Source organism: Haemaphysalis longicornis, unplaced genomic scaffold (assembly GCF_048455015.1).
Source record: "Haemaphysalis longicornis isolate Haplotype H1 unplaced genomic scaffold, Haemaphysalis longicornis Haplotype H1 scaffold_5, whole genome shotgun sequence".
Classification (NCBI taxonomy): domain Eukaryota; kingdom Metazoa; phylum Arthropoda; class Arachnida; order Ixodida; family Ixodidae; genus Haemaphysalis; species Haemaphysalis longicornis.
In genome coordinates this window covers 163786001-163813600 of record NW_027526385.1, presented here as the reverse complement: position 1 = coordinate 163813600, position 27600 = coordinate 163786001, and the positions used below count along the sequence as shown (strand labels likewise).

The following is a 27600-nucleotide window of genomic DNA, read 5'->3' as shown; positions in this document are numbered from 1 at the left end:
TCACTGCATCGGGGTCTGCCTGCCGATACGCGCGCTTTCTCGCCGCTTCCCGTTCTCTGACGTTTTGGAGATCCTCTTCGCGCCGCAGCCGTGCCGCTTCGCGTACGGCAGGGTCCTCGCGCCGCTGCCGTGACGCTTGGGCCTCTCGTTCTCGAACGCTGGGATCTTGGCGGCGTCGTCGCGCAGCCAGACGACACGCTTCGGCCTCCCGCTCTCGTACGGCAGGATCTTGGCGGCGGCGTCGCGCAGCTTCACGGAGCGCTTCTGCCTCGCGGGCTCGCACATCTGCAGCCTTATCCATCGGGCGACTCCGAGCGCGCGCCAACAGCGAACGGATTTTATTACAACGCTCCCCGCCATCTAGTAAACAATCCAAGAACTAAACTAGAGGTAGCCACGCGATCTAGTAAACAATCCAAGCGCATCTTTTCATCATATACAAGTACCGCCATCTAGTAAACAATCCAAGAACTAAACTAGAGGTAGCCACGCCATCTAGTAAACAATCCAAGAACTAAACTAGAGGAGGCTACATACATACGTCGAGGATGGACAGACCCACGCCTTAAGGAGGTTCGCCCCTAAAACGTGCGATAATTTAAGTAAACCGGCATCACATTTCGTTAGTCACATTTAGCTCAATGTATAGCATATGACTTTAGCGTCACGGTAACGTTTACCTAAGCTGTGACCTACGCATTGCACTTGTTACACGCGCTTTCGTCGTTCCGTAATATTTATGGTCACAATAATTTTATTTCTTTACAAAAATAAACAATACAACAAAACACCTCAAATAAGTGCGCTGCGTAGGATTTAATGCCGTCTAAATAGAACCTCTTAGTACACCAAACACATTTCGCGGAAAAGAACAAAAAGAACGAGCTAAGAGAGAAATCACCATTGTTACGTAGAGCAAGAACAGGTCATAAAAGAGTGTTCTAAGCAGAGCCATGGATGGATACCATTCGCAACACCCCGTTTCCCGTTTCGCTTATCATGCTAAAAAAACCGGGCAGCTAGCCAAATTGAATTGTCCAAGAACTCACAAGTCGTCGCAGCAATGGCCACAATTACTACCCTTCGAACCACTATGTGTGTAGCTTAGATTGGGCTTAACCGCTTGCATAATAGTGTGATCGGGAAAGTGATAGTTCTTCTTGTCTGGTGATTTTTTATGACGAAATGTTATTTCGTCGATACTACGTACAGTCGTGTACTTTTACTTCAAATCCCATGTCGCATTGTACGAAACTTTTAAAAAGCAATACAGCGGTAATAAATTCCAACTAAGCTGTTTCACTATTCGGGAAATGTTATAAATGATGTTATCTCGACTGCGGAAAATATTAAGGAAGAAATTTGTTCAGAGTAGAAATATGTTTGCATGTTAAAAGCGGGGCGGGTGAAAACTTTAGGCACCCTTCTTCACCTAGAAGGGCTGATAAAGCTGTAGTTTTCGCTAGCACAACGCGGCGCAGCGTGATTTGCTCGCCCGCAAGAGATGTGTTTTCAGTTTCTGCTCTGATATTGGTGCGATTTTCTTCATGCGTAACACTCGCAATCGTCGCTGCAGTAATTTAACACGATTACGGTGCACGATAAAGATCCCCAGGTGGTCAAAATTAATCCGGAGCTCTCCACTACGGCGCGCCTCATCGCCTGCGTTGCGTCGGCGCGTCAAACCCCACAATCAATCAATCAATCAATCAATCAATCAATCAATCAATCAATCAATCAATCAATCAATCAATCAATCAATCAATCAATCAATCAATCAATCAATCAATCAATCAATCAATCAATCAATCAATCAATCAATCAATCAATCAATCAATCAATCAATCAATCAGTAATTTAACACGCATAAGTGGGATAGAATTCTCCTAGAAGAAGTCACGTTTCGAGGCTTCCGCAGAAGTGCAGCGAACCAAGCTTCTATCCCGCAAACGGCAGGATTGACAACGAATGCTGAGGGACGCCTGCAGCCCAGTAGGTCCACACGCACCCCTTGCCGCTTCCGTAGCTCGCTGCAATGCTCTTCTGTCGGTCGGAGCCATGTAACCGCCGCCGTTTATGCTGGCGCGAAAGTGAATTGTGTATACGCGCTGTCGTATTTCTGTGTTCTTACCTGTGCACGTAGATTGATACCAAAGGTTTAGAAAACCTCTAAATACATTTTCTGTCACCTTCGTAGACGCAGTGGCCTTATCTGGGGGTCGCAGGAAATGAATGTATCTTTTCATTCGCACCACGAGAAGCACCCTCCTCGCCCTCTTTGCAAGTCGCCGACTTCGTGTTCTCTAGAAAAAACAACAGCATGCAAAAACGCAAAAAGAACCATCTGGGCCAAGTCATGCCGGTATTCATTCCGTACTGATATCTGACATTCTTCGCCACGATCTTCGGTCGTATCAGGGAACGCTCGTGTCATCGCACGACCGATGCATGCCGTCATCGGAGCTATATTTTCTTTCGTGCGGCGGAATAAAGCGTGCTTCGGTGCCCTGGTTGTTTTTACACTGCTAGATTGCAACTACCTGACGCAGCTTTTTGGGGGCGGTACGTGACGCCATCTATGAAGCGAAAAAGAGCGAATCTGAGTTGGCGCCGAACTGCTGAACCCTCTTAAGTTGGTGACCCGAGCACGGACGGCCAGCCGAAGTCAAGGCATTCCGGACTAGGGACGCCTTCCAAGGAGCGAGGGCCGCACATCAGCCTCTGCTGGAGAAATAAAAATATTTCTCTGTCTCTCTCCCTCTGTCTCTAATCTACGAATGATCCAAATGAAAACTATGCTTTGTTTATGAGATGAAGAGATGAGACTATTGCACTCCTTCTTCACAGTCGATGCATACATTGTTGTCTCTAGAACCGTTCCTTTTTCGCGATTTTCATGTAACTGTGTCGACACAACGGAATCTCAGGTTCACACAGGCTCCGGGTGTCTAGACATATTGTCAAAGCCTAGGCTTTTGGTCGACCAACCGGTCTATGGGGAAATGCATTACAGTTTTTTGACAGAACGCCCCCGCTGTCCCACTAAGAAAGCTTTCGCTTTGATATTGATCCGAGAGCAGAAACTGGGCGACGTCACTTGCCGGTGGACGGCGTATCGGAGCCTCCGTGCTTTTTGGTTGGGCTGTCCTGGGCACGCTCCCGATCCGCAGCCGCGGAGAGCAACGCGGCGGCCTTCAGCTTCGACGGGAAGCTGGACGTCATCCGGCGAGCCGTGTTCCACTTGTTCAGGATCTCCGCCGTCCGCTCGATACTGGTGTCCACCTTGGGCGCTGTAAGCGCGGAAACAGAGTCCGTATACGTTAGCCTTAGCTGCAACGCCAGCATACCGAAAGAGCAATAGTAAAACGGGAACAATATATCAGAGCACAAAGTGGGCTGATGTTGCAGGTTATTTCTTGCGTTTTCTGTGCAATTCGCGCGCACCGCTGTTTATAAAAAAAGCTATGATATGGAATCAAAAGAGGGTTCGTGGTCTACGGTCATTTAGGAAGTAAACTGGATATGTATACACAACCGAAGTCTGTAAAGACCGCTCTCCTGGGTCAGCTAAAAAATAAAAGCCGATTTCGTAAAACAAAGATGGTTAAAACAAGAAGCTTTCTTGCACTCAACCTGACTGAAAGTCCAAAATCCAGACTGCTTCGACCTAAAGCCCCTCCATACTGCTCTCGTCCGCCGCCTAGGTGGCCCTGTCCTTGATGTAACGGCTTTACTTCGACCGTGCCGGAAAAAGCGCAATTTGCTAGACGTCGGCTTCATAATGCAAGGTATACCCTGGTTCGATTCGACCACGGGAAGTGTTGTTTTCTTTTGAGACGCCTGGTGTTCCTTTGCGCAGACGCATTGTGTAAGTTGGCTTTGTTGCAGTGCGTTCTGGACGTAACGATTTTGATTTCAGACTTTGGCTTTGGACTTTGAAGACAGGCTTTCTACCAGAGGAAGCTTCGCGTTTCAATTATCCTGAACTTAACCCGGGGCCATCGCTAGAGAAGCTTTTTTCAATGCGCGTGCAATTTGGCGGCCGCTACTAGAGTGATGGCGACGGCTTCGGCGTTGCGTACAACTGCGCGATCGAAGACAGTACGAAAACGGCGGAGGAAAGTGTGCCGATTGTGTGAGGGGGAGCGTGGCACGCGCTGCTATGGCGTCATCTCTCTCACTGCCTCATCCTTACACTCTCGGCAGAAGCTACTCCTCCGAGCGTGGCTCATCCGAACCACGTGACGTAGGCGGGGGAGGTTCAAACACGATTTGCCGCAACGTGCTCGCCGGCGGCGGCCATGCGCTGTGAAATATCAGCACAGTAGCGCACGCCGCCGTGAGTTCGGTGATCACGCGATCCCTTCCTGAGACACAACAGATCTGCTCCGTGACCAAGAAGACTGCAGTTCGCGCTGCGCATAAATTTTGCATTATGGAGCATAGTAATCGTCAGTTTATTTTTTAGACCGTTTATTTTACCTCAGGGCATAGATGAGGGGGTAAGAGTCGATGATAACGAAAGCTGACAATATGAACATGAAAATGCTCATATTATCAGCTTCCTGACCTGCACTTCGTACCGAAGTAAGGCCAGGAAGCTTCCCTACCGTTTTCGATATCCCCCTTGCTGTGTAGGTAGATTGGTCGCTTTCACAGCTCAACAATTTTATGCGTCGACGAGTCCTACGCTGGTTGTTGGTCCGATCGTCACTTGAAGTATCCTGTTCGTGCTCCAGCACGCACCGCTACATTCCACCAACGTGAAGCGAACGCGCGCACCACACAATGCGTCGGGAACAGTCTTGGTTGATGTTGCTGATACATTCCTTTCTTGCATGCCTTCTAAACGTCCAGGTCGTCACTTTTTAGAAAATGCACGCGACAGGCCAGTTTTTCTACATCGGAGCTCGATGTCTCGCTGCACGTCCACCGGGAGCAGCAACCATCTTGACGACTGCCCCCTCATTTGTGCCGAGATCTCGCGAGAGGCTCGCCCTTTAACTCCGCTCATACACGGAGCTTTTCCTGGCATGAATCTCCTCAGCTAGCGCTCTTTTTTGGAGGTTATGTGCTTAACTCCGTCCTCGGTGGGAGCAATGGCATGTTATGCCTTCGCATTTACCCCGTCACTTGCTTGATGGAGTGTTTAGGCGTATAGTACTTTATACACTCCGCAGTACGGAGTAAACTGTACTTCTGGAGGATTTAGCGGAATATACACCCAATGAAACCTCCCATATGGCTTGTTTTCATTTACTGTGTATTAATACGGTGTAAGCGGATCCGTCGTCTACGCGGAGGCCCTTCGCCGAAAAATGTCACATCGTCGTCAAAGGCGAGGCAGGACCACAGCAAGTGGTGGAGGTCGGCTACTGCATCGCTGCGGTGGCAAACTGGGCTACCCGGGGTTTGTAAAAGAACCTCCTGCAGTGCGTTTCGCCATGCGCCGGACACTCACTGAATCATAGAAAGCTTCGCTTTAAAGCATTTTCCCGATTAGCGTCAGCACCAGCCGGAGGTGCCTGGTGTGGCGATTTGTCACGAAACTGGCGACATTTCGGGAGTCGTGGCGACGGGAATTTCAGTGTGGCGACTCGGTTACTTTCTTGCTTCTTTGAGCATTGGTGATTTTATATGTTTGCGGGCCCTTCCCACGCTCCGCTTTCCACAAAATGGGCCTTAATATGACCGTTCGGTGCATTTCAATCGTCAAGGCAAACTGAACAAACAGCACAGAGCAAACTTTTAGTCAGATGACAGTGATCTGGCAAAGTCTAGACACAGTACCCAGCACTCTGCATGAAATCTCAAGTTCCCGTAAACTACTGAATCATTACTCTTTAAACCGACGGCGTTGCCTGAATGAATTGTATGCTATTCAAGCGACACTAGGTGCAAAATAGTATAAAGACTGCCAATTTATTTTTGTGCCGGTAAGTAGCGCCGTGTGATGGTGTGTTTGAGTGACTGATTCGTTGGGGCCTATTCTTTACTTTGCCAGATCACTAAAAGTTTTCTCTGTTCTGTTTGTTCAGTTTACCCGGGGTGATTGCAATGCACCGAACGGTCATATAAGGCCCATTTTGTGGAAAGTGGGGCGTCAGAAGGGCCCGCAAATATATGAAATCACCAATGGTTGAAGGAGCCAGAAAGTAGCCACAACGCCACACTGAGATTCCCGTCATCACGAGTCTAGAAAAGTCGCCAGTGTGGCGACAAATCGCCAGACCTGGAAACCCTGACGTTGGGTACCGAACCTGGAGTTCCACTTCGTGGGGTCATGCTGAGGGCGCTGCTGAGGGCTGGGTTGGCTCAAGGTGATAAAGAATGAGCTCGCAGGTGAAGTCACCAAATGCGCGTTAATTCTCAGTCCAGTGCAAAAACTGTACACAGGACGGCTGTGTACTCAGATTCGGTGCGATGCAGTCTCCACGCACCCTGTAAGCCCTAGGTGGCCGCTGTCTTAGTCCGTCGCCTAAAGAGGAATTCCCACGACGGACGCAGAGGGCGCCGCAGGCGGATAGATATGTGACGCTTTAAAACGTCGGCGGATGCTCCAGCCGGTTGACAGATCTACACCCGCCGAAAAAACTGCAGACAGCAGTGTGGAGGAACAAGGCGACTTTCAATTCCGCCGCCGCCCCGCAGCAGGCCACAGGCCGGCGGCGACGACGAGTGCCGTTGCGGGTAAGCTCTCGCTCCCTACTGGAACCTTGCAAGCGTCATTTTAAAATCCGCGGAGCTGCCTGGATATTACTCGAGATCAGCGAGGTGGGAACCCACATTGTGAAGCACAGACAGGCGCTTTTCCAGGTGGCGGCGGAATCGAGAATCGCCTCGCTCCCTCCGTGATGTCGTCCGTCAGTTTTCCCGCGGGTGTAGATGTGTTACCGGGCTGGACCATCCTCTGACGCTTTAAAACGTCACTATGCGTCCGCCACCGGCGCCCTCCTCGACCGTCGTGGGAATTCCGCTTCTCTCGTCTCGCCTCACGGCCGAAGGACCTGGCGCTGCTTGTTCCACTGGCGGGGTGCAAACGACCGAGGGCAGAGCTCCCGAGGATCATTCTGCTGCGAAGGGCAGGTCGGTATAGGGAGGCACTTTCACGCCAGCTGCGCTGATGCAAACGTAACGCTAGCATGCAGGGGTAGCGGGCTGTGCGCAACAGGATGGAAGTCTTGCCGTCGATGCGGCAGACGCAGCCGATGGCTCTGGGGCTACCCTCCCCATTGACGCGTGGAAGGCAAATCTTTGGGCACATGTGGAACGCACACGGCATACACGATGAGTACAAACTAATTTTAAAAAATCTCGGGTCATCTCCACTAACGTGAAACCTGGCGAGGGGCGAAGCATGCAGTGTATGAGTGTATTCTTGGCGCCTTTGCGTTTTTTCCAACGGAGATGGAACCGTTGGGGGTTAGAGGTATACAGCTTTGTTGCAAAGGACTCGTCTTTGAAGCACGAAGCTCTCTAGCGATAGGCGTAAACGAGTGTCCCGGTGTTTTTTTAGTAAGCGTTACGTTCTAGAGCGCGCGGCGTAATCGACTTTCCCGGTGTTTTAGTACCGTGACTACATGAGACGACGATTACGACGACGACGATAAGGACGACGACTACAGGAGACGCCAATGGCCCCAGCCCTTGAGGGGCTTCGCCCCTAATAGTGAAGGGGCTTCGCTTTTAGCATATTGCGGTATAAAAGTGAGTCATGCAGGTCTCTAACTTACGAGGACAAGGCGCGTTAGCCTAGCCAGCACCAGATGTAGATCTGCTGTCAGAGCGCGAATCATATCGTTCGTGTGCACGAACTTCCTCTGCTCGTAAATTGGCTGCTACAGAACTCACGTTTTGGTGCCGTTGATTTTGTTCAACAAGTATGTCCAGTTTCTTGCTACTTTGCACAGGTACTTTCTTATACAAGCAGCACGCGTGAACTGCGCTGCATCGGATCGCGACATATCTATCTATGCGTACAATGGAGGTGTAAAGCTGGCAACTCTGTGCTATGCGAACAGCTCAATCATTTCACGCCATGCACGCTCGTGTATCCCACCGCGATTTCAAATCGCGCGCCTCTCCTCCAAGTGACACACCTAGCAGGTTCTCATCATTTGATGGGTTCATTGCTGGAGGCCATGGAGGCACCGGCAGGCGTCGTGGATTTCTTAGGGGCTGAAGCTGTTGGCGTCTCCTGTCGTCGTCGTAATCGTCGCCTCATTATAGTCACGGTACTAAAACACAGGGAAAGCCGTTTACGCCTCGCGCTAGAACGTGACGGGTACTAAAAGAACACCGGTACACTCGAGCTAGAGAGCTTCGTGCTTCAAAGACAAGAGACTTTTACAGTAAAGCTTTACCCGCCAACGGTTTCCTCTCCGTTGGCAAAAACGCCAAGGCGCCATGAATACACTTCATGCTCCGCCCCTCCCCAGGTTTCACGTTAGTGGAGACGCGGCCCGGGATTTTTCGTGGACACAGTCGAATCAGTCCACACAACGCGACCTTCTGACACCGTTCGCTTACCACCTGCGTTATAAAGCCGGCCAATTATTTACGTAACAGCTGGAAACTACCCCTTTTGCGCAGCAGAGTGTTGTAACCACAATACTTATAACGGCTGCTTTCATTTGCGTGCGCCGACGCTATCAAGTTGCGAATTGTCGGCGCACAAGTTTGTGACCACAGCCATGTGCGGAGCGTATACCTTCGGATTCGGTAGGGGGCACCTCTGTCACCGTAACAGTGGTGATCGGGGCGGGTAACGTTTTCTCCTCCTTCTGCTCTTTCTTCTCGGGCTTCGTTTCCGTGTCCTTTTCCTGCAAGTCAGCAAGAAGATCACTCGCACAATCCATGATGATGCACTGGTAGCCATATTTAATGACGAAGCAGGACTGCTGCTCCTACGCAGGCACATTTCGTGCAACACGAAGTGTGCCACCAGTCGCCATATTTACCTAATGACTAATCAGCCATAGTTTCTTACTAGTATATACTAAAGGGAAATCTGCCACTGCAATCGCGGGCGGTCATGGGCGCCACCATTGCAGCTAGCGACGTTCCTCGTCTACTTGGCTTAGCTAGCCTTGTGACTTCTTTTTTGTATCGATGCCAAAATCAACAACAAAGTGCGACTTTTTTTCTTGTTCATCTAGCATGAAGCTTGTAAATAATCACTGAAAACTAAACCTTTTTGGAACATCAATTTTATAACAACAAAACAAATTTCAATAATGTTTTACGGTAATATTGTTGCTTTTATGAAGCCAGAGGCAACTTTTGAGCCTGTTTATGAGCCATGCCAAAGACAAGTGGAACGGGTCTACCCGCGGTACTTGACTGAAATAACGCTCGCTGAAGCGCGGCTCCTCTAGAGAGTGACGCCAGTTTTTCCTCTAGTCATATTAGTATGAAACTGTATGAATCAGCCTACTTTTTGCCTTACATGTCATTGCGCAATATTAATGACCAATCAAAAGCACCGGCCTCTATCTTTGTGTTGACGTTTCTAGGAAATTTGAGATAATGAGGAGATGAGTTGGTGACACTTGGTAATAGCGCTACCAAAGCAGCCTTCGAAGTGTACCAGTCTCCCTCTCACTGCAGTCACATGCGCATGCGCACGCACGCAAGCCAACGCAAACACATCGTTCTCCTCACCAACAGACAACAGCTCTGCTTTAAGCGCACATTTTTCTTTCACGTTACTGAAGACACGTGCTGCAACGGGAATACTTAAACGACAAATATACCAATTTAGAGGCCGTCTCCCGCATCAATTACTCACATGTCTCAAAGGAGCCATGAAGACAAAATACAACTTTTGTTCAGATTGAAAGAACTAGGTATGAATAACTCAGCCAGCTTCATCTCAGCCACGAAAGTCGTTTTTTTTTAACAAAAATAGTGCAACAAATATTGCAACTTTTTAAAAATTGGCGCTACAGTAAAGTGGTATGGACAGGAGTGACGTAATATATGCTAGCACTAAAATGGCTGTCAGTGTGTTCACTGCACGTTAGCATTCAATTGATACGATCAACGAAAACTACAATTGCTCAGTCATGTTTCTTGGCGGTGGTTTAGCTCGGCGTCCGCCTATCGCACAAACAAGGTTCTGTGACGTCATCGAGATATCGCCGGGAAGTAGGCGGGAGTCGCTACTGTTGCATCTATTTCCGCTAATACCTCGATTACTTCAACAAGGTAAACATTTGGGCTGGTTGGTACATATTCAAGAACAGCAAAAACATCGCGAAGGATGGGACAGCAATAGTCGAATTAGTGTTCCATCATGGCCGCCATGGGAGCACCCTAATCGGCCGGACGGCTTCCGGTCACTGACAAGCCAGAGTCACTGTTAGTTATTGATAGCGACGCTGGCTAGTCAGTGAGTGGAAACGGTTTTGCCGGTTGTGTTAAAATCAAGACAGATTCCCATCCAGTACAGCAATCCTCGCTGGTGTCGTTTCGCAACTGCAAGTGATCAGTCTGTCTTGATTTTACCCACCCGGACCAACCGCTTCCGCTCACTGACTACCCAGCGTAACTATCAATAATTAACAGTGTAGTCATTGAGCGGAAGCAGTTCATCCGGTTGTGTGAAATCGACTGCTCCCATGGCGGCCATGATGAAGCACTAATTAGGCCATTGCCGAAAGGGACTAGGACGAACAGCAGGACGAAGCGCTGACTAACAACCAAATGCTTTATTTCCGTGAACGGTTTTATTAAGACATGAAGAAAGGAGGGAGGTGGGAGCACGAACAAGCAAAAGCTTGCAAACTTTAGCGAGGGGATCGGACAGATATCTCATTTCTTTTGATGGTAGGGCAAATGACAGAGCGCTCACGCACGTGTCACCGCGTTCATGAATGCGGTGCGCCTCGTAAATTTCGTGAGTACGTTGGTCCCTGTATCTCTTGAAAATTTCACAGTTCTTGAACACAGGTTTGCATGCGCATTTTTTACAGTGAGCGGAAAGATGACTGTTACGGACGCCCTTTCGTGTGTTCGCATGCTCGTGCAAGCGATCATCAATACATCGCCTTACGTGAGCGCTCCGTCATTGGCCGTACTATCAAAAGAAATAAGATATCTGTCCGATCCCCTCGCTAAAGTTTGCAAGCTTTCGCTTGTTCGTGCTCCTACCTCCTCCCTTTCTTCATGCCTCAATAAAACCGTTTACGGAAATAAAGCATTCGGTTGTTAGTCAGCGCTTCGTCCTGCTGTTCATCCTTGACCAGTCCTCTGCGCTGTTTTTCCTATTCTCGATTGCCTTGTTGAAGTTTGCAAAAAAGCTGGAATCATTGCTTTCAAGACAAAGCAGCCTTTTTAATGAACCAAAGTTGTATTTTGTTTTCACGGCTCCTTGAAGGAGACTATTGAAGGATTCACGCAACGTCAGGAACAAGCACGTTGGGCGAAATCATTCCACAATGCAGGTTATATGCTTTTGGCGCGAAAGAAGCAACAAGCTGCATTCAATTTTTTTTTTACACGTACCCTTCGGAGCTGCAGTTTCAGGTCATTGTTTGATTCTCTGAGGGACCCCGTCAGCGAGACCAGGTAGTATATAATGAGTCTAGGGGTAAAACAGAGGCACACATTTGGGCAACGTTTTACAAGCACTGCAGAGTTGCAGTCTTCAGTAAGCATGTTTAAGCTTCGGGCAGCTCAAACGACCAGGGTATAACTGTGGCCTTGTTAGCTAGGTCGAGCTACTAGGCGCATTGCTATTGCTCCAGTTGAGGCTGCAAGTCGAGCTCCAGCTCCAGCACGCACTTTTAGAACGCACAGGTGCAGTCATAAGCAATTGGAACAACGATTTATGAATATCACAATATATTTGTCTAACTGACTTTATGACAGCCATTACCGGTTTACAGGAAGCTTTTCCTATTAGGGAGGACTTCTTTAAACGTCCTCGTCTCCCGCTCTGTGAACCCTTTTTCCAAAATGAATTAGCAACACGCCCAAGCTTCCACTGTACTCCTTTAAAAGCACACCAATGCAGCCAGGCAGTTTCAGGAAGAAGAAATTCCTCTAAATTTACTAGACCGTGTTCCAATTACTTTTGACGGCACCTGTATATTGAAGTACAATAGATGATGTTTAGGAATCCAGCCTGAATACTATTTTTTTGTGAGCAATTGACTGAGATTCATTTGCAGTATTTACGCACTTTGAAATCGGAGAGAGTTCCTGACCATGGTGGTGCCCACCCATTCAGTCTTAAAGTGACACACCCGCACGCGGACACTGTGACCCGACTCACACACTGCCAATCCATTGTAGCGAAGGCGCTAACACTTTACCCGCCTGCACCCAATCCGCCCAGAAGCAAGCCCCATCCCCGAACTGCACCATTTGCCCTGCCCCAGCCACCTTATCCCACATAATGTGGGCGTGCCGTCCAAATCCACATCCGTTAATTACCACGGCTGAGCAGGAAACAACTGACCTCCCGTATCGCAATAGCTGTCTCGGTCGTCGCTGAACTAATATCAACGACAGCCAGGTTTGCACATTGAAGGAAATCTGAATTAAATAAATCTTATTCTCTCTCTCTCTCTCTCTCTCTCTCTCTCTCTCTCTCTCTCTGTCTCTCTCTCTCTCTCTCTCTCTCTGCATGCGCGCAATGAGACGCCGGCATTCGAGGCCTGCTGCTTGCTCAAGCGTTCTTTCTGGTCTACCAGTCTCGTCTACCGCACGTCGCTCGCAACACGTAAATATGGAAGGGCGAAGGCGGTTCAAGAAGAGAAAAGAGGGCGGCAAGCGGCTGTGCACGACACCCTGATGGTGTGCCCCAGCGTTTGGGGAAGGAAAAGGAAGTGAGGTGGCTGGTTGGGCACGTTGGTACGTGTTAATGCTGTAAGTACAGCGAGCAGGACAAGACCCAAAAGGAAGATAAACAACACGGCGCCACGCACTGTAGTTATACCATGAAAGGAAGAGGCCTGTGTGCGGCCTTCTATTGGTAGCTCATTCTGGTAGCTGTTGTAATCTATTTAATTAAGAAAGCAACCAATTGAAACACGCAGTTTGACTACTGGCGAGACATTTATCATTCTCTGCACAGGCGTTTAAGCAAATCGAATCAGCGTTGAACTGTGGCAACGTATAGAACGGGACATACTCTATTCGGGAAAAATTTCTAGGCCATGCCAAAAGTGCGCAGGTCACACACACAAAAAAAAAACTACAGACCTACCTACCCTCTGGAGCAAGGCCGAAGCGTTTTATGTCAGAAAGCTAAAGGAGACATTTTCGTTTCTTATTGTCGTAAAATATTTTGGTGGTGTACACTTCAAAGTTTTTCCTGTGATTTATTTCGGACCGGAAACCTTTGGCGTGGCTTCAGAAATTTTGGCAAAGACTGTACATGCCACATGATGGACACGTGCGTTGTTTGGGTTCAACCTTGCTAGGCCTATCTAGCAACATTGATGCGCCCCCACTGACGCTCTTTTCGTTGCCGAAAGGAGGGTACGGGAGCACCAGTGAAGCTACCCACTCTTTGTATTTCTTGCTCACATACAGGCCACATCGGCACGCGCGCGCGCACGCGCACTAGTAAAATAGTTACCTCAAGGAAACCAGGCCAACTGATCCGTTAACAGGAACACATGACAAAAAATGTATGAACCCACGATACACAAACTACCACCTGGAGACAGAGAATAACTTACATCAGCAGGAGTATAAGGGGAATCACAACGGCCGTTGACGTCAGATACTCAATGATGACGTTCATCCAGGATGGTAAGGTGTTTGTCAAGTATAAGGTGAAAACCTGGTACGCACGTTCGTAAGTGCTGAAAAGTACAAAATAAAAAAAGCGTGAAGGTCATGGGCTTATAAAGTTTGGTCCAGTACGTGAAGCCCGGATGTGCGTACATGGCTGTCACAGGGTCTCACGAAGAGGCACCAAGACTGACACGCGAAGGCGGAAAATTTCACACTAAACCACTGTAATTTAAACTGCACTTTTGAAAACCAAAGAAACATAGCATTGCCACAGTTCTCATTTTAACAGCGGGGCCGCTGTAGGACGAGCCTGTTTGTCCGTCTGCTGTAGGTCCTGCGTCACGCAGGAATAGAAGGAAGTCACCATACCCACCGGCGGCCGCGCAGAAACCGGTTCCCAGACCCACCGATAGAGGGCGCAGTGATGATAATAAATGGAGAGAAGAAATGGAAGCTACTCGTTAGAGATGTACAGGGCTGAGAAATTGGACATCAGAAAGGACAATTTCTATGATAATTGACAGGGCAGTGCTTTGCTTTGCTTTTTGAGGCTAGAGCAAATTGCTTGCGAACTAAGAGCTTCGTGGGGTAATATTCACAAAAGGATGGGGTCTGCGTGGACTGCGGAAAAGAAACAGAAACTATGCGGCACATATAGTGTTGGAATGCGAGGGTATCCATCCAAATGTACGCGAGGGAAATATTCGGCTTCCAGAAGCCCTAGGATTTAAGGGTAGCACAGAGGAAGTTAACTTCAAGGCTGTCGAGGCGACGAAAAGAAGATTAGAATGCTGGGGGACGAAAAGCAGAGAGGGGAATATTGCCTAGGACAGTTACCACCTTTAACATGAAAAAAAGTACTTTGTGCCTAATAAGCTTCTTGTGCCTCCCCTAAGCAGTGTTAGTATCAAACGAAGAGTATAAAACATAGGCATATTAGTTTTTTTCTGGAAAGGTGACACGTCATCACTCCGATTCAAAGGGGAAACCAATGTCAATCATCATCATCATAATCAGCGGGCTCCTCTGCCTCTTGATGGGAGAGGAAGCCTCCATCCGCTGACGTTTATCTCCCGACTCGTTTGCGCGAACCGTAGAGTTTGCGCGCCGGCGGCGCTGCCGTTCTAGGACAAGTGCCCGTTGACGTTCGAGCCGACCCAAGAGAACCCCAGCTTCGCTATTTCAGCAGACTTCACACTGGGGGAAAGTGGGTTTAATTGTTTGCTTGGTGACACATTCCGTCATTTGTCGGAGGAAATGCGCGTTTAGTCTCGTTTTACGTCCCTGTGCACTGATTACCACAAGACTGCCGGAACTGCTCGGAAAGTGGCCGCACCACATTATTAGTCGTACAACAGTACTTCCTGCTTATTTGTTGCAATGAAGGGAGCAAACCTGGCGTGTGTTTTGCGATACTACAGCCGTTAGAGCCGTTTTCATCGTGCGAAATTTCTGCTTTCTAAATTAGGACTGTGGCACGTTTTTTTTTTTAAATATACACCTGCCGTTATGAGACTACCATAGTCACACGGGGCAGTTTCGTAGCGCACTTTCGCAATTAAAGCTGCGATACGTCTCTCTTGGTGTGTACGCACATGTAACTTCAGCAGCAGACAGCGACCACACCAGGATGCGAGATTCCCTCCCCTTGTGGGTACAAACGAGCCGACATTTCCTGTGTGCACCCATCGCCATCTAGTGCTTCGCTTGGGACACTATTGCCGTACTTTCACACAACTGCTGAAAGAGCACCGCTATTCTGCCTCAATAGCCTAGGCAAATAAAAAAAAATGTGCTTGATTCTTCTGTCCTAGGAATCAGTAAAACACGAAATAATGGTGCATACTCTCCCGACGGCGTGCGCGACTGTTAGGGGTGAGTCATTATTTAGTCGGCCGTTCCAGCCGGACAAAAAATGCAGAGCCTTCCGCACCGCTATAGGAGGTCGTCGCCCGTCGCCTTTTCCTGCTCGCCCACCTGAAAGGGCCGCAGTGCCAGGAGGGCTCTAGCCACACCATGGCGTAGCCGACGGGCAGCGTGCACACGAAGAGCATGATGAGGAGCAGCATGAAGTAGAAGTTGTTGGAGGACGTCTTGAAGACCGTCTCGTGCGGGATGTTGCACGTGAGCACGGCCCAGCTGCGCACGTACATCATGATGCACAGCTTCACCATGTTGATGGCCGGCAGGCCGGGAGAGAAGAACATGCCCATCCTGCGTCGGGAAAGGGGCGACAGAGCAGGACGCACTTCAAGGTGAGCGACCTCCACGTGAAGGAAACAAAGAGTTTGGATAAGGGGGGCTCAGCTGATCGCGTTCCAATGGGACTTTATGGTTCATAACCCACGGGTTTAAAAACCATTCTGCTCTGATAGGAAAAGTTTTACAGGTACATGAAGTTGTACCTAACGTCCTATAGTTTGCTTATTTTAGAAATTTCACCTCTGTGCTTAAATACAAAAACGAAAAAAAAAACAAGAAACACATTTTAGTTCAGCTAGTTTGCACAGATTGCACTCCTTGTCTACCAAGCGGGAGTTCCATTTTTTTTTCGTTTGAGTAGCAGAAGTAGTACATTTCCAAAGGAAGCAACCGAGAGGAACATTTCATACTGGAGAAGGATGGTGAGTAAACCATTGGGTCATGACTTAGTCAGTCCCATAGGAATCCGATCAGCTGAGTTCCCCTTAATGCCGCCCCCATTACAGTGGCGGTACATTACGGTTTGGTTGCACACAGGGATAATAGAGAGTTTTAGCAGTCGGTATGCTCCGCCGTTTCCGTTAGTACCGCGTTGACCGAGACCCGCCTGCGCACTTTCGCATTCGCTCCGGTAGGGTGGATTAGTTCCGCGGGCCGGCCCTCGCCATGAGCACGCATTCGTTATGTTGGGGTTTTTCACCTCGCCCCGCCTGTTCGCGCAGCCGTAGTCAGGTCCCGATCAACACGGTGCGAACGGAACGAACGGAGCATACGGAGGGCTAAAACTCTCTAATAACGCTGGGCGTAACGCGTGTGGGTTTGCTAGCGTCACCGTAAAGCAGATTATTGGAAAACCTCGGAATCGGACAGAAACCCGAAAGCGATGGTAACGCAATTTTACTAAACCTGGAAAGCAAAAGAGCCCAGTATGGCTGATGACTTGTTTCCTTCCCGTGAGAGGTAGGAGTACAACTCGAACAATGTGCTCAGTCTTACGTATTACAAGCCAAATTCGGTTACTCCAAATTACCTCAAGGTAAGAAGGATAGTTTTTTGTATCACCTGAACAGGCACTTGCTTCATAATTGCCTTTTAAGCCATTTGATATCTTGCACGCGGCGTTAGCGTTTATATAAAGTTTTATGAAACTATGCCCAAGACTTGAGGTCTCGTGTTACGTTGTCCTAGTTACTACTTTTTATTCTGGGAATTCGATGTAACTGTGTGTGTGCGCGAACGTGTGTGCGTGCGTGTGTGTGTGTGTGTGTGTGTGTGTGTGCGTGTACGTGCGGGGGTGTGTGTGCGTGCGGGGGTGAGTGTGCGTGCATGCGTGTGTGCATGTATATGTGCGCATGCGTGTGCGTGCTTAGGTGACTGTGTGTGTGCGTGCATGTGTTTGTGAGTGGGTGCGTGTGCGTAGGTGCGTGTGTGTGTGTGTGTGTGTGTGTGTGTGTGTGTGTGTGTGTGTGTGTGTGTGTGTGTGTGTGTGTGTGTGTGTGTGTGTGTGTGTGTGTGGAAGGTGCGCAGTTTAAACAGAAAGTTGGCTGGTTGGTGCGGGGCATAATTAAAGGCTACAAGGACCGTGATCATAAATCTGTATGCTGTGGAGCATGTCAAGCGTTAATCATGATAATTGTTTTTTCGTTAAAGTGCGAACTTCGAAGGAGTCGTTAAACTGCATAACGCACAGTGCTGCCTGTTGCCGTCTCCTACCCTGCGGATTTCTCGGTACCCCAGGCCATGATTTGATTGAGGCACATGCCACCAGATGAACTAAAACAGTATATTTTCCAGAATACAAGAACAAACGAACGGTGAAGATATCTTGCCAGGTTCAATGCTCGGAGAAACCAATTCCCGCATTATAGTCCTGATACCTATAATTGCGCACGAATACAAAAAGGGACTGGAAATGTAGGGTCGAGGTATCTGTCTGCAATGCAACCGGATGTACGCTAACAGGAGATAGCTTATGTCTGAGCTTCTTGACTATTATTTACAGCTTAGTGTTGTGCCACAAATACGAGTAACACACTAAATCACTTCAGCCCCCGCACTTCAGGGATTTCCGAGTGCTTCATCTCTCCTCAAAGGGAGTCAGTCCACTGTAGCGGAACGTCACTATACTTAACTACAAAGTGGCAGAAGTGCTGGGAGCGAAATAACGTCGCTAAAGTGTGTTTTTGTTTTGTGCAAGCCGACTAGATTCGAATACATAATCTCGAATATGCTTTAACCGCCCCAGTAAGCAGAAGCATTCATGGACGCTTCCTTGAACACCAAACGAGCGTCAGCATGCAGTGGATGTTTGTGCATCGTCGGTAGTTTATCTCACCACACCATGCCTTGGTTGTAGACCAAGTGAAGGATGTTTTCTGCGATCTTGAAGTCACCGTAGCCAGGCTGAAATGGAAAACATGACGCGATCAACCGACAAGGTAAGGGGTAGTTAGTATTTTACGTGGCTTACAGAAAAATCAGGGGAAGTATCTTCTGTTCAAGCAAAACAAGCGCCTCGGAGTTGCTTCATTTTGCAAACACTAGCTATCAACATCAATCACCTAAAGTTAGTGAAACTGAGGATAGAACTTATTTACGTTGCGGTACATTTACGGAAAATGAAGTGCGCTTGAATTGGGAATGTCCTGATTTGTTATCGGCATTGTGGATAGTCATTCAGTTGATCACGTTTTTTCGAGCTCATTTTTCGCCTTAATGTTCATGGCACTGATAAAAATGTCGATGACACATAGGCAAAATGGCGTCCAATAAAATCACACAAATCCTCATTGAAGAGCCACCGTGCGTATTCACGTCCGTTGAGCGGATACAAAAAAAAAATTAGTGCGGCTGCACTACATTGCAAAATAGTAAAAATTAAGAAAATGGGCAATGCACGTAAAATCATGATATAGGTTTACAAAAAAATTAGTGCAGCTGCACTACATTGCAAAAGAGTAAAAATAAAAATGCGCAATGCATGTAAAACCCTAATATAGTGTTCTTCCTAGAATCGTATTGACCAGTACATTGTCCGGTCAGTCCGGATTGCGTTGCAGCCGCTGGGGCCAGCCGTGGACCGGTACAAAAGTTCCCACAAAAGTTTGGAGACCGTTGATTTAAGCGGATACCGGAAGATACAGGATCACATATGAAATAGAAGTTACAATAAGGGTAATTTCTTATTTCAAATTTTCACTGTTTTTCTTTCTTCTACCTTACTATTTTTATTGTGTCCTCTCAGGGTCGTTCAGCAAATTTGGTTGCGACGTAAGGTAGAATTGCGTCCACTCTATGATGCACTATGCTGTTAGAAATACGCAATCTATCTTATTTATGGTTAAACGATAAAGACAACGGTGTTCGTCTTTCCCATGACTTGACAATATTGAGCTCCAAGTCCTTATTTTTTCCGAGTGATTCAATAGCCAGACAGCTGTATTCGGAGCTACCCTTTAGAGAATACTTTCAGCATGTTGTTACCAGGATTACCTTTTCTCAGGCGATTATGCGACGCAGCGAAAGAAAAAGCCTGAAGTCTATCTTGAACAGACCTGAAGCCCTTGGTCTCAGCTTTCACGTTGCTTTTCTACTACGAGAGCAGCGACTCCAAAATACATGGCCTTGTTCGAGTTAGGAATTAAGTGATACCAGTACTGACGTGCTACTATGCCTGATTCGTTCAGGTCCGGATCGCGTTGCAAACGCAGGGGCCAGCCGTGGACAGGTACAAAAGTATCCACAACAGCTTGGACACCATAGATTTAAGCTCATTCCGGAAGATACGGGATCACATATGAAATAGAGGTTAGAAAGGGCCATAATGCATCTATGCGGTGGTGTTATATCTTCAGAAAAGTAGTAGTTCCAGAAGTTAGGCCGTTGACCATGGCACTAGCTTTGTATGCAGACGGAAGCGACGCTGGCTGCAGTTGGTCGCTTACTTAGGCGGTACGTTTTGATTCCTTGGATACTAATAATGCGCTTGAGCATTCAATCAAGGTACTCACGAATCCTTGTTCCAGATCCCAGCACCAACAGTCGTTCAGGTATCGAACAACCAGTGCTCGAATGAAGTCGGTGAGGAGGGTTGAGCCTATCGTCATCACAAGGTCCATCACCGTTATCTTAACGATCTCCTGAAACATGACAGCAAGCATTGTTTAGGCACCAAGGTGACAAGCTACAGCTCTCAGCTCTATCTTTCTTACTTCATTAAAGGCCAGTTTTTACCCAGGACATAAAATCACTTTCTCCTTTACGCAATTTTACAAATCTGAAATCAAAATTAAATTGTACGAAACAGCAACCATCCGAAATTAAAATGAAAATTCTGCAGCAAAATTTGCAAGTGCGATCTATTTTTCACAGACAGTGTAACAACAGCTCCATTAGCCTTCACTAATTATGTGGTCACGGAGTCATCTGGTTACCTTGAGTGGATAGTGCGATTGTGATAATTGCAATTGAACGTGTTTATGTACATCACTTCATGTACAGATACTAATAGAACTCTCTCACACTATGCGATACTCTTCTTAGAGGTCCACTGAGGTTATTCTGTCTTAAATAATAAAAAGAGTACTAAGAACAACTACAATGGTTTTCCAACTAGAGCGGCAGATGCGAAAACTGGCCTTACTTGACCGAACATCGTCTCCCAACACATCTTCCTCAATTTTTCCTTCGTGGGTTCGTCTACCTTGCGAAGATCTTCCGGTCTCAGGGGACTACCCGGTTTTCGCGTGCTGGGCCCTGGAGTCGTCGACGTCGAGCGCGCCGTCTCGGACGGCGTCCACGACGGGATGTCAAACGGCCCGTCAGTGATGCCGTTGCACACGGGCACGTAGACGATCGTGCAGTTCTCGGGGTCCAGGAACGTGGTGGTGAAATCTGTCCACGTGGGCACTGTCGTGTCGTTCGGGTCCCTCGGGGTTCCCGTCGTGCCTTTCCACAGAGGCGGCCACTTGTCGAGCACCGAACCGTCCTTCTCTTCGTCGGTAACGTTGACTGTCTTGGAGTAGTTGTCCACGTAGATGACCGGCATTGTAATATTGCCGTCGGGGCCAGACGGAAATCGGTACGTCCAGTTGGCCACGCCGATCACCGTGAAGTTCGCGATGCGCAGGAATATGGCGTCGTAGCCTTCGAAGAGCCTTGAAGGCGGCGCCTGGGTGGTTGTCGGCTCTCCGGTTGGCGGCGCCGTCGACGTCGTTTCGTTGATGAACGACAACAACGTTGTGGTCATTTCTTCCAGGAACGTGCCGTTGGTGACGACCAAGCTGTCCGACTGAAGAAGCGGCATCAGTCCGGCTCTGGTGAAGTTGAGACCTAGTTGGAGGAGGAGGGTGCAGTTGACGGGAACCATGGTGCAGTTGTTGTTGCTGGACGGTGAGAAGGCTGGAGCCGGGGCGAAAGACTGCCCCAACAGGGCCTCCGCAATCGACGCGATGAGGGGCTCGATTGTGGTGGTGGATACAAACGTATCGCCGGACAGCGTGGTCGGGACATACGCCATGGTTGCGTTACTGTCAAAAATTGTGGTGTTCAGCGTGGGTGGCCCAATTTCAAGGAGACCCATGTCCAGTAGATAGGTGATGTTCTCCTTCATACTCACCAGAGCAGTCGTCTGCAAAAAAAGAGAGTATGAACATGACTTGTTTAAAGGACAAAATCTTGCAAAATGGAGAATATAAATCAATGAGAAAAGAATTGGGGATGAAAAAGCGTTCAGAAAAATAATGGTGCTTGTGTGTATAGTTATGATCTTGGCTCGTGATAAGCTTTGGTCAAGCCGTAATGTGTAGCAAGAAGACCCCGTCTAATTTTTACTCCTTTTTTATAGTGAAGTCCTGCTTGCCGTAAGTATCGATCTTCCTCTACGGCAGAAGCTTGGCTCTTACGCCGTTTATCTCTTAATTGCTCTATGTTTCTCTGCGTTCTCTCGCACAGCAACGACCACTCCTCCTTCCGCTTCTACCACCAGCCGCTTTTTTTATTTTATTTACTTGGAAGCTTCACGCCAACCACACTCAGCCGCCCTACGGCTAAGGCATGGCGGCCCTCGACGCCTTCCATCGTCATAAGGACTAGGTCCCTAAGCTCCAACCTTAAAGGGAACGTTCAAGCCTGTACTGCAGACTTAATTTCCACTTTTTACCTATCAGAATCCTGTATCCTCCACGCGAACGGCGTTAACACTGGTACCTTGGAATTAACCAAAGCCTACTAGTTTTTTCTTGGTGTAGGTCAACTTTGGCATTAACCAAAGGCTACTATACATGTACCTTTGGTTACTGCGAAGATTGACCTAAGCCGATAGGAATAAAAAATTCGTGCTTTGCTCAAAAATTCGCTTCTCACAAGTTTCTAAAACATTTTTTCAGAAAATTCTGCGCGAATGTAAAAGAAGTGTTATGCACATCATTAAATTAACATTACGTTGAAAGTGCGTAAGGGCTTGCAAACCTTACGGTTTTCATGGAAGTTCCAGCTATAGCGGCGTCCAAATTTACAGGAATAATGTTCGTTCTAGTCTGTAGAAACGGTGTTTTCTAAGACTCGCCGTGTCACAATGACAGTACGCGCCTAAGAAAACTTGATAAATAAGACATTCTGCACAAAAATCAGTGTACAGCAGCTTTTTCCGTATGTGGCAGTGGATAACTGTCGCGGATTCCGACGAATTTCAAGATGCAGGGTATAGCGGTATAATGTCTTTGCTCCGTTCAATTTAGAATTTACGTCAAAGATTTCGGAATGTTATGTTACCAACAACTTTCTTGACACAGTAGCTTTGCAAGCTTAGATAGCTGTCGCATACTTGGAGCTTGCATGTTTGAAAACAGGTTTTTTCATATGTTCCTTGTTCACTGTTTGCGCGCAGAATTTCAGTTCTCATATTTTAACTGTGAAGACAGTACTTCCCTCTTTAGGTCGTCACCTGCATTTGTGATTAGAGCAAATCCTCAGTTACCAACAACAAAAAGGCTGAGAAATACGGAACTAGATTTTTTCCCCACAGAATTCAAATTCTGGCCCTCCCCTTCGACAAATCTTTTTAAAATACCAGAGCTACAATGTGCTTACGGGGAACGCCATGGTGGAGTACAATGGATGACTTTTAGGGAGCTGCTGCACACTAAGGAGCTTTTGTAAAACCAGTGCAACAAACACAGGCACCGCCAGTGGTTACTAAGTAACTTAGTAAGGCATTTTGCGCATTGCATAGAAAATTATGCCAGTACGTGTTACCTACTATGCCACCACTATGTACTATGCCAAACTGCGAAATGATACCCCTTAGCAGGCTCTTTATAGTTTTGTGCGGAGGCTTTGGCATTCTATTTTTGTTTCTTGTTTTCTGCCATGTATCCCAGAGTACTATGGCCCCATGTTAGAATCAACAGTATTGCTATAGAATAAATAATACGCTTCTATAAAAAGCAAGTTCAAAAATGGCTCACCATGGTCTTGACTTTTCTAAATTGAGCAAAAATTAGCGTGTACAAATTTAGCAAGTACAGTATCAGAATTCTGAAAAGAGAATCCAAAGCACTCACATGAACACCGGGTAATTCCAAAGCAATATTTTACAGTGGTAGCTCGTAATAAAGCAGTACATGAATAAAGTTTTGTTTCGTGGAATATATATAGCCCACTTTTTGAAGCTTTTGAAATCACAATCGCTTGCTGTTAGGAAGTGTCATCAAAGCCATGCGTACTCAAAAAGACACGTTTTGCCTACACTGATCTGTTAAAAAATAAATAATCAGTGTTTACCTCTGCTACTTCATTTATAAAGTTTCAGCTGTTGGCAGGTTCACGTTTTCTATTGTACTGCAACAGTTAAAAAAAAAACAACACATTGGTAATAGTTTGCGCTAGTTTTTCGCAGGCATGTCATTTCGCAGGCCCAGGTCATTTCAATTTCAGGAAAAGGTCAACGCTAGTCATTCATTTTCCACCTCGGCTCGCTACACCCCTCAAGATTCCCCTGAGCGTGATTAAATAAACACACGCAAATTAGCAATAATTTAAATTAAAAGCGGAGAGCATGTCAATGAAGTAGCTCAGCATACCGCGTCAAATCATACTTTTCTTTCGGTTCGTTAATATTTTGTTGCCAGCGCGGGGCTGCGCATGGCCATTTTATGCTGTGTTTCAGGCGGAGCAGTTGATTGTTTCGTCTGGTTTTAGATCGCGTACGGCAATGGTTTTGGTACCAGTTCGTCCGACCAGTTCGTCCTTCACCCAGGCCTTTTGGTGTGGTCGGCAGTGTTCTCGAACTGATGGAATATTTATGGAAGTACTGTGCTCCAAAACAATGCATGCCGACAAAATGCTGCTGCGTTCGATTGGCCGACTTTCAACAGTGCACGTCACGCTGTTTGAATAATTCTTTGACGTTTATTTTTTTTATTTTAGTCTGTTTGTAGGCACAAAATCTCTCTATCAAGCTTCATTAGGCATGGAAGTATTCAATATTCCTAACCACATGCGTCGTTCTTAACATAATGGCAAAATGTGGCATATGTAGCGACGTCAGGCAATGCAAGCATTGCGTTTTGCTCTGCCTGATGTCCCACCGTGGGTAAATATATTGAGCCAAATCGCGCGTCTTGCGTCTTGTTGGTCCAATTTACCTGGCCCCCTCAGGCGCAGCAATTGGTCGTTCAGGTGCCCTGTGCCAAGGCCGACCCACTTTGTATTATTATTTTCGGAAGTGTGTACGTAATTCTATTTTTAATCTCAGGTCATCATCAGCGTATATTTGTCTACAGCAGGGTAAGGCTTCTCCCATCGACTCCCAATCGCTCCGTTTCTGCGACGGCCACATCCATTTTTTTTTTGCAACCGAATTTTAGGAGCGTAGCTGTGTAATGGCTGGTCTTGAACGACATACTCTGCTGGTATCACGTCACGCTCCTTCCGGAGCAGGTTTCTCCGTACTGCAAAAACCGGTTTCTAATAAGAAAAAAAAAGATTAAATAATGAAAATAGGCCCCAGGATCTCCATATTTTGATATATGACGGCCTATACTGTCCTACAAAGTGTCTTTCTAGCAATGCATATATGCTTTGAAATGAAGCCGACTTTTAAAAGCCATGTAATCGTGGTTTATGTAATATGGCTTTCCCACCTTGCCTGTCGCGCAGTGAAGTATGACCATCTACGAAGGGTGTATGGTTACAGAAATCTAATCTAACTCTTTTGTTACCGAAAGTATCTCAAAACAAACTATATGAAAATTAGCCGCTAAGACGCCTGTAACATTACACTGAGTTTCACTTACAGTGAAGTTGTGAACGGTACAGAAAAACTGCCTGCTATCAATGGCTTCTACGGAGGCAGTACTCCCTCGTGGAACAAGCCGGGAACAAAATGTACGGCGATTAGCCGCTAAGACGACTCTAACATTACGCACAGTAACGAAGCCGAAGCTAAAGAGAATCTTCCTAAAGAACACCCACAGCTACGCTGTTTCAGCAGATTTCACACAGGGTGGAACTGGGTTCAATGTTTCTTGTTTTATCCCACCATCGAGTCAGTTGTCTTCCCCTGTACTTCTAGTTCTGTTGAGCGATAGCCTCCTTCCACCTAATCGCCTTTGCATTTCCAGCCCGGCGCCAATCGACTTCGTTCTCTTTGTTTAAGGTATGGTGCCTGGCTCCCACGTATGCTGCCTAGTCCCAAACGCGCGTTTCAAATCCCTAAGCGTCACTCTAATGGTCCCGTTTTTGTCAGCCTAAGCTAGCTAGAATTATCTATTTTACCTTTTTTGCGTTTTCGTATGCATGGTTGACCCCCTCTCTCTAACAGTTGTTACTGGTTGTTGTGTGGCTACAATAACTTGCAAATATTCTATTAGCGTCTGAATTGGCACGCGAAAGGTTCTAAGCCCCTGCTTTCTTATAAAATAAGGTCTGTGGTGGAAAATAACCTACCTTGCCAACTGCCAGCGCAGCTGTATCCGTGGGTGATAGTTCTCCATCATACCGATGACGTCAAACAGATTCGGGTAAACGATGGATATCATCGACACTACTAAGGTCACCTGAAAACACGAACCACAGTTAGGCGTTTAAGGACTTGTAACAAAGTCGCATTGTCTCAATGCTCAGCCCGTGAAAAACAAAGTGAACAAAAGATAACCCAAGGCTAAAGGAATTGATCGTTTAAACGAAAAAAAATTCCCGCGCCTTCCCGCGAGGGGAACATGAGTAAATGCAGAGCATTGGGGCCTCAGTACTGATTGAAGGCAGTGTTGCTTCCATCGCTTCTTCCGTGATGCTGGAGTAGCAGACACGAGTAAACGTGGGCACGAGCGTCAACCAAGGAAGGAAGGAGCAACGCAGTGACTGAAACACGAGCGACCGCTAGCCGCTATATTTGCAGCGCGCGCAGTAGAGGGAGAGCAGTACTGGGGGGGGGGGAGGGAGGGAGAGCGCGCATGCGCAAGCAGCGCGCGCCCTTCCACGACCCACCGCGCTGCTATCACGCACCTGTTAGGCCGAGACCGCGACGGAGCGAACGGGCTGACTACGATGCATGCGCGCGCCAGCTGCTGTTGAGAGAGAGGAGGGAAGGAGAGGCGCACCTGCTGCGGACGCGAAACTGTTGACACCGTCCGACGCAGGAACAGGCGAGGCTAAGAAATGCTCTGCATTTAAAACTGGGGTTGATTCCTTTCCCATAGGAATACGTAAAACATGAAAGTGAAATGTGCAGCGAAATCTGCAGCTGAGCATGATTTGCGAGTCGGCGGCAGTCTTGTGGGTGTGCTTGGCGAGCAACGTCCTGCTGGCGGTCACTTCGGCAAAGATGTACTGGCGTCATATCCGGGACGGATATTACGAGAGGAAAATTTTGGTCTATCCCGGCATAAAAAACTTTCGAGTTTAATATAAAACCCGAAAACGAGCGTCCTCCGATAACGCCCTCTTTAGTACTAAAGGTTGCTTCCCCGCAAGAAGACCATGTGCGCAGGGGCGCACCCTTTACAGGCCGCTTTCTTCGTTGTAGTGGCGTCATTTCCGTGACGGATATGACGTCAGTGAAATCTGTGTGTCCCGGAATAAAACACTTTCGTGTTAAAAACTCACTTCGTTTTGCCGGTACCAATTCTTTTCCGCCTCGGGTTCTTGCGAGCGTTCCACGACCAACACGACAGCGTAGGCGCTCGAGGCGAGCAAAATCAACACTATGAAATTTGCCAGCGCCCTTAAGAACATGATTTTAAAGCTGTAAGAAAACGGGTATGACCACGAGTGAGTGTTTTGTGTTTTTGCAGTTCCGATTTCTCGGAACAGGTGAACATTTACAACTGACCTCCGTTCCTCTTTCTTTCTTTCCTTCTCTTCTAGAATCGCTTCCTGCAAACAAACATCCAAATTATTGCTTGAGTAAATGAGAACGTTCTAGGCTTTTCATCTCTATATATAGATGTATAGCCATCTAAAAAATATCTGGAGAAAATCCAGTTATCTCAAAGACTCGTGAAACCCAAGTACGCATTGTTGATAGGCAAAGACAACGTTTTGCAAACATCCCATGCGTTGTAAAAACAAGGATTAGTGCAGTAACGACACGGTCGGTGAACGCTCTATACGGTCGCTAACTCCCAACTGGTTTTGTTTGAAATC

The 27600-nt window shown here is 47.4% G+C and overlaps 1 protein-coding gene across 1 annotated transcript in view; it reads right to left on the bottom strand.

Moving 5' to 3' along the window:
- The window catches only part of LOC144139987 (transmembrane channel-like protein 1), a 105523-nt gene that overhangs the window by 28774 nt on the left and 49149 nt on the right, over positions 1 to 27600 (bottom strand). The window contains exons 9-20 of the mRNA XM_077672203.1: positions 27287 to 27330; positions 27061 to 27199; positions 25903 to 26012; positions 23421 to 23490; positions 20597 to 21583; positions 19965 to 20093; positions 18290 to 18357; positions 15730 to 15966; positions 13695 to 13820; positions 11509 to 11587; positions 8711 to 8822; positions 3102 to 3290 (exon numbers count right to left, since the gene is read on the bottom strand). Coding sequence (XP_077528329.1) covers positions 3102 to 3290; positions 8711 to 8822; positions 11509 to 11587; positions 13695 to 13820; positions 15730 to 15966; positions 18290 to 18357; positions 19965 to 20093; positions 20597 to 21583; positions 23421 to 23490; positions 25903 to 26012; positions 27061 to 27199; positions 27287 to 27330 — 2290 coding nt within the window. The remainder of the gene's footprint in view (positions 1 to 3101; positions 3291 to 8710; positions 8823 to 11508; positions 11588 to 13694; positions 13821 to 15729; positions 15967 to 18289; positions 18358 to 19964; positions 20094 to 20596; positions 21584 to 23420; positions 23491 to 25902; positions 26013 to 27060; positions 27200 to 27286; positions 27331 to 27600) is intronic.